This window comes from Hipposideros armiger, unplaced genomic scaffold (assembly GCF_001890085.2).
Source record: "Hipposideros armiger isolate ML-2016 unplaced genomic scaffold, ASM189008v1 scaffold_350, whole genome shotgun sequence".
Taxonomy (NCBI): domain Eukaryota; kingdom Metazoa; phylum Chordata; class Mammalia; order Chiroptera; family Hipposideridae; genus Hipposideros; species Hipposideros armiger.
In genome coordinates, this window is record NW_017731700.1 from 1,450,339 (window position 1) to 1,457,993 (window position 7,655).

A 7,655-nucleotide genomic window follows, 5' to 3' on the forward strand; every position below is an offset into this window, starting at 1 on the left:
AGAACAAAACGACAGCAACTTGTCTGTTCCCCTTCCCCTAATTCCCCAGCACTGTTCCCATCCCCCCAATTACCCAATAAAAAAATCTTTAAAAAACAAAACAAAACAAAAAAAAACTACAGCTGTTACTCGAATTTCACCAATTAATCAACTAATGTCCTTTTTCTGTCCCAGGATCCCCTGTTGCATTTCCTTCCCCCCCACCAGGTTTATTGAGATATACATACTTGACATATAAATTGTATAAGTTTAAGGTGTACAACATGATGATTTGATACACATATATATTGCAAAATGATTACCACATTCATGTTCAAAAATCATCATCTCACATAATTATAAAATTTTTGTGTGTGGTGACAATATTTAACATCTACTCTCTTAGCAATTTTGAAGTATATAACACAGTATTGTTAACTGTAGTCACCATGCTGTACATTAGATCCCCAGAACTTATTTATAACTTGAAGTTCATACCCTTTGACCAACATCTCCCCATTTCCCCTACCCCCCAGCCCCTAGCCACCACCATCATACTCTGTTTCTATGAGCTTGGCTTTTTTTCTTTTTTAAGATTTGACGTATAAGTGAGATTGTATAATATTTGTCTTTCTCTGTCTGACTTATTTCACTTAGCAGAATGCCCTCAAGTTCCACTCAAGTTGTTGTAAACAGCAGGATTTCCTTATTTCTCATAGCTGAATAATATTCTGTATACCGGGGGTGCCAAAAAATGTATATCCATGACTTGTATTCATCTTTTCTTATCGGTATATATTATTAAAATTTTAATAGTTTTTTTCCTTTCTTAAAATGTATACACATTTTTTGGCACCCTCTGTATATAATCACATTTTCTTTATCCATTCATCTGTCAGTGGACACTTAGGTTGTTTCCATGTATTGGCTATTATGAATACTGCTGCAGTGAACATGGAGATGCAGATATCTCTTTGAGATAGTAATTTCATTTCCTTCAGATATATACCCAGAAATGGAATTGCTGGAGGTTCCATACTGTTTTCCACAATGGCTACACCAATTTACATTCCTACCAGTAGTGCCCTAAGGTTTTCTTTTCTCTACATCGTTGGCAACACTTATCTCTTCTCTTTTTGATAATAGCTATTCTAAAAAGTGTGAGGCGATATCTCATTTTGCTTTTGCTTTGCATTTCCCTGATGATTAGTGATGTTGAGCATCTTTTCATGTAACTGTTGCCCATTTGTAGGTATTCTTTGGGAAAAGATCTATTCAATTCCTCTGACCATTTTTTTAATTGGATTATTTACTTTTTTGCTATTGAGTTGTGTGAGTTCCTATGTATTTTGGATATTAACCCTTTAATACATGGTTTGCAGACAATTTCTCCCATCCTATAAGTTGCCTCTCCATTCTGTTGATTGTTTCTTTGCTGTGCAGAAGAGTTTTAGTTTGATATAGTCCCAGTTCTTGATATTCGGTGGTGTAGCTTGTGCTTTTGTTGTCATATCCAAAAAAAGTGTTGCTAACACCAATGTCAAGGAGCTTTTTCACTATGGTTTCTTCTAGGAGTTTTATGGCTTCAGTTGTTGTGTTTATATCCTTAATCCATTTAGAGTTCATTTTTGTGAGTGGTGTTAGGTAGGGGTCCAGTTTCGTTCTACTGCATGTGAATATCCAGTTTACCCAATACCATTTATTAAAAATACTATCTTTTTCCTATTGAGTATTCTTGGCTCCTTTGTCAAATATTAGTTGACTGCATGTGCATGGATTTGTGTCTGGGCTCTCAATTCTGTTTTATTGATCTATGTGTCTGTTTCTTTGTTAGTGCTGTTTTGATTACTATAGCTTAGTAGTATAGTTTGAAATCCGGAAATGTGATGCCTCCCATTTTGTCCTTTCTCAGGATTGCTTTGGCTATCTGGGGTCTTTTATGGTTCCATATAAATTTTAGGATAGTTTTTTTCTATTTCTGTGAAAAATACCATTGGAATTTTGATAGGGATTGCATTGAATCTATAGATGGCTTTGGGTAGTATGGACATTTTAACAATATTAAGTGATCTGATCCATGAACATGGGATCTTTCCATTTATTTGTGTCTTCAATATCGTCCATAAATGTCTTATAGTTGTTTTTGGTGGTGGTGGGGGTTTTGGTTTTCTTTTTTTTTTTTTAGTTGAGCCATCCTGCCACCTATTGGCAGCTCAGCGGCAGCTCAGTTCAGGCTAGGAATCAAACCGCTGTTGCTCAGAGCTCACACTCTTGAGCGAGTTCTTAACCAACTGAACTGCTGGGCCGGCCCTTTATAGTTTTCATTGTACAGGTTTTTCACCTTCTTGGTTAAATTTGTTCATAGTATTTTATTGATTTTGATGCTATTGTAAATGGGATTTTCTTTATTTTGCTTCAGATATTTCATTGTTAGTATATAGAAACGTCACTGGTTTTGTATCCTGCAATAGTCTTGTGGTGGAGTCTTTAGAATTTTCTCTATATAAGGTCATATCATCTGGATACAGAAACAATTTTACTTCTTCCTTTCTGATTTTGAGGGCTTTTATTTCTTTTTCTTGGCTAACTGCTTTGGCTATGACTTCCAGTACTATGTTGAATAGGAGTGGTGAGAGTGAGTACGCTTGTCTTACTCCTGATTTTAAGGGGAAAGCTTGCAGCTTTTCATCATTGAGTAAGATATTAGGTAGGGTTTGTCATATATGGCCTCTATTATGTTTGGGTATGTTCCTCCTATGACCGATTTGTTGAGAGGTCCACACTGTATTTAATTGTAATATCTTCTTAGTTTCTAATCTGTAACTATTCCTTAGTCTTTGTCTTTCATGACCTTGACACTTGTGAAGACTACTAGTCAGTTATCTTGTACAATGTCCCTCAATTTTGATTCCTCTGCCATTTACCAATGGTTAAACTCATTGTCCTTTTCTATTTGGGGCAAGAATACCACAGAAATTATGTCATGCCCTTCTCTGCCTCATATTATAAAATGAGACACATGATGTCCATTTCTTATTCCTAATAGTTTTAACTTCGCTCAATTGCTTAAGGTGGTGTCTGCCAAGATTCTCCTTTCAAAGTTACTATTTTTCCCTTTGTAATTAGTAATCATCTTATAGAGAGACACTTGGAGACAATGCAAATATCCAGTTTCTTATCATACTTTTACCCACTAATTTTAGCAATCATTGATGCTCCTTGCTTGCAATAATTATTACTGAAGTGTGTGCCAATGGTGGGGTTTTTTGTTTTGTTTTGTTTTGTTTTCAAAGATTTCAATTGGGGGATTGGGGGGATGGGAACAGCACTGGGGAACTGGGGAAAGGGGAACAGACAAGTTGCTGTCCTTTGTTCCTCAGTCTAGTTGTGGAGGATGCTGACTCACTGGCCCAAGCTGGCACCATCATTGCGCTCTTCCCAGGTGAGGCAGATCAGTCACTGGCTTCTGGACGGCCGCTCACAGCAGCTGCTGGCCACACACGGTAGCCCATGGCAACCCACTGCCACAGGGGCTGCAGCCCGCCGTCGCTGGCGACTCACAGCAGCCCAGCTCCAGGTCGAGCTGTTGTTCAGCATCTTAGCTGTAGAGGGCAGTGTCACCTGGCCTCCCATGTGGGATCCAAACCAGGGCCCTCTGGCGTCCCAAGCCAGTTCTCAACCACTGCGCCACTCGGCCAGCCCAATGGTGGTTTTTTTATTTCCATCCTTCTTTCTGCATTAATTAAGCTTCTATTTTAAGGAAGAGCAATCCTTTTTTTTTTCGTTTATTTATTCAAATATTTATAATAGTATAGCTTCATAGGTATTTCTTTTATTCTGTTATTCTCATGATTTATTCATTGTTTAGATTATCCTTGATTTGGTCATTGAGAACTCCCTCAAATTGTTTTTTGTTTTCTTTAACACACTCCATCATTTTTTTTTTGAGCACTTCCTTACTTTCTGGCACCACAAAATGGTCTAGACCAGGGTTTTGCAAACTTGTTCTGTAAAGTGCAATATAGTAAATATTTTAGGCTTTCAAGGCGCCATAAGTTTGTTGCATTTTTTGTTTGTCTTACAGCCTTTTAAAAATATGAAAACCACTATTAGCTATGGATTGGTCTTGCAAGCTGTAGTTTGCTGACCCTTAGGCTAGAATCTAGGTTAATCTTGTACTCTCCTTGTCCTAGCCCTAGAATCAGTCATTTCTTCAAAGGGTCTTTTATTGGAGAACAGTATTTCAAAACCAAGATCTGGGCACTAGGTGTGCTCATTGCTATTGGGGTGTTATTGCTGTTAGCCCTTTTAATGAACAAAAGCAGGAAATATGAGTATAAACTCACACAAATATACACATCTACATCTATCATCTATCTATCTACCTATCTATCATCTATCTATCTGTCTGAAAAGCAGTGAGCTCATATTGATACATCTGATTTCAATCCAAGGTATTCTAGCCTTACCTTTTCTTTATTTGTAATTTCTCTCTCACTGACAGTGAGAAACCTGGCTCTCATTATCTATAATACAGTTGCTTATTTGTTCAATCCTAGAACACACATAAAATAATTTCAACATTGCTAATTCACAACCCTGTGAAAAACAATTTCACTAACTAGTGTATAGTTCTTTTTGTTTTTAGCCTTTTAGGATGTAGTCAAAATACTGTTTCCAAAATTACTTAATTCTTTTCTTCAGAATGGTTATATATTTAATGGCTATATTACATAATTATGTGCATTTGTTACTGTTTGTATTCCATTTGGGGACCTCTCCCCAACTTTCTGGTGTGTGTGTGTGTGTGTGTATCTGCCTATCTATCTATGCATTTGAAAAAGCATAGGTATTATAAATTTTTAAAGTGCCCCTATGATTGAAATGAGAAGCTAGGTTTAAGAACTTATATTTAGGATAGAGAAGAAGCAGAAGATGTAACTTTTGCTCTGAAGGAGGCTATAATCTAGGTAGAAGTAAGCACACATGTGAATAAAAAAAAGACTAATTGTAAATATAATAATGTCATACGTGCTTTATAAGACATAACATAAATAATATAATTATTAAAGGAACAGGGAATGAGTGTAATAATCAGAGTATGGTGGAATTAGACAAGAAGGGCTTCTCAGACATGAGTGTTGAATGTTGTTTGAAAGAAGAGAAGGGTAATACCATCCTAAAATTGCTATTTCTTTCTAAAGATGAAAATCTACAGCTGGTAAACCATGAAGCAAGTTCCGTGGCAGTGGATGTTGTTCCTCATATTGACAACCCAACCTTCGAAGAAGATGAAACTCCTGATCGAGAGACTGCTGTTCGAGAAATTAAATCATAAAATCTGTGTCAATAGAAAACTTGAACCTTTAGTAATAACAGAACTGCCAATCAGGGCCTAGTTTACTATTAATGAACTGGATAAATGTAATAAAATAAGAATGATACTGAAAATGCTGAGATGACTAATATTATGCTATAGTTAAATGGCTTAAAATATTTAACCTAATAACTTTTTCCCACAAACTCATGTTTTTCACAGGCAAGTTTCCTCTCAATAGTGATAGCAAGATTTTTAAACATTCAAAACTCTCTTCAAGTAGTCATGTTTTTCTTTTATAAAAAATTTTTCTTATAAAAACCTGTTGCTTTTAAAATGTGAAGTAGCTGTAATCACTTTATTTTATGATAGTATCTTAATTTAAAATACTACTACTTTAGCTTGGGCTATATGTGTCAGGGTTTTTTTCTAGGTGCTTATATTGATCTGGAATTGTATTGTAAAAAGCAATGCAAACTTAGGTTAGTACTTCATGAAATGTCTATTTAAGCTACATTAAGTTGATAGAACAATATTAAAGAAAAATATTCATTTAAACTATTTCTTGTTTTTAAAATTAGGCTAAATGTACTTCATGTAAGTGTCGAGCATAGTTTATCAGAGAATATGGACTGGACTGGATTAATTAGTATATTAGTGACACAGATTTGACAAAAAAGTTTCCTTACTAAAGTGCTATATAACAATTCCTCAAACTTTACTTACGTGATTTTCAAAAGCAGAGTATATAAATTATACTATTTGAAAATGTCACACAAAATTGGTAATTGATCTTTGTGTATTAGTTAGCCGGCATAAATTAGTCTGTAGAAAATGTTTTCCAAACAATGTTGACTTTGAAAATTGGGTTTACATTCTACCTAAATGTGCTAAAATTACATTAGGTAAATTAAAATTCTGTCCATTTAGCTATAAATTTCATGAATGCATCTTCTTGGTGTTCGAAAAAGAATTGGGGGATGGGTGAGAATTCCAGGTGCCTTAATATAAAGTTTGAAGCTTCATCCACCAAAGTTAAATAGAGCTATTTAAAAAATGCACTTTATTTTTATTCTGTGTGGCTTATCTTTGGTTTTAGAGTTTAGTTTCCAGTGCAAATTCCAGCAATATTTAGGTAAAGACACAACAGACATGTATTTTTTGTTTGCTAAATGTAGAATGGATGAAACCATTGCATTCTTGTACACTGATTTGAAATGCTGTAAATATATCCTGATTTGTATTGATTCTCTTTAAATAAAAAATGTAAATAAAATATTCCACTAAAAGTTTGTGCCTGCTATTAAGTTTAGCAATCATATACTAACTTTTAATGTATGCTTGGATTTAGGAGTAAAACAATGGTTGCATATAAATGGTAGTTGATATATTTGATCAATAAAAACTAAAACTATGGTATGATATACATTTACATATTTCATTACATAGAAACTGCTGCCATTGTAATATAACAGCACCTACCATGAATTATTTTCAATGTCAGCCAGGTAAATAATAAGGTTGACCACTGATAATATAAGGTTAGAAAAGACCTTGATGCCAATCTATCTTTATACCACCTAAGACTTAAGGCCATTTTATTACTTTAAAGTTTTGTTTACCTTCAGCCTTCTCTTTAGAGGTATGATTATTGAGATGCTGTTAAGGAGTTAAGTGCATCTCTTTCTTTTGTCAAACATGCTACGAATAAACAAATGCTTGGAATGCCACAGAACCATGATTATCAAATCAGCGAACATATATGTCTTATTTGGCAACGTGCCAGGTGTATGAGTGTCTGATGCCATACAACAAGGCCTGTGTTCTTAGAAAGTTAATTATTCAACGTTTTATGGGGGTTCTTTTGAGAGGGAATTTATAATTTTTTTTGAATTTTAACAGCTGTATTCAAGTATAATTTACATACCAAAAATTCAGCCATTGTAAATGCACAGTTCTGGGATGTTTACCAAATGTAGAGTTGTACAACTTTCACCATGATCCAGTTTTGGAACAACTTATCACCCCAAAAAGTTCCCTCATTATTCATTTGCATTCAATTTCTCCCATTCCCAGCCCCAGACAACCACTAATCTGCTTGCTGTCACTATAGATTTGCCAATACTGGACATTTCATGTAAATAGAATCATACAATATGGGGTCTTTTGTGACTGGCTTCTTCCGTTTAGCATAATACTTTCAAGGGTCATCCATGTTGAAGTTTGCATCAGTACTTCATTCCTTTTCATTGCTGAGTAATATGTACATCCCATTGTATGGCTATTCCACGTTTGGTTATCCATTCATCAGTTAATGACACTTGGGTCATTCTCACCTTTGGGCCATTATGGATAATGG

At 35.0% G+C, this 7,655-nt stretch overlaps 1 protein-coding gene across 2 annotated transcripts in view; it reads left to right on the forward strand.

Annotated features, from left to right (window-relative positions):
• The window catches only part of RNF128 (ring finger protein 128), a 126,613-nt gene extending 120,005 nt beyond the window's left edge, over nucleotides 1-6,608 (forward strand). For both annotated transcript variants that reach the window (XM_019661486.1, XM_019661485.1), the window contains exon 7: nucleotides 5,184-6,608. In XM_019661486.1, the coding sequence (XP_019517031.1) occupies nucleotides 5,184-5,317 (134 nt within the window). In that variant the 3' untranslated portion in view covers nucleotides 5,318-6,608. The remainder of the gene's footprint in view (nucleotides 1-5,183) is intronic.
• Nucleotides 6,609-7,655: the final 1,047 nt, after the last annotated feature.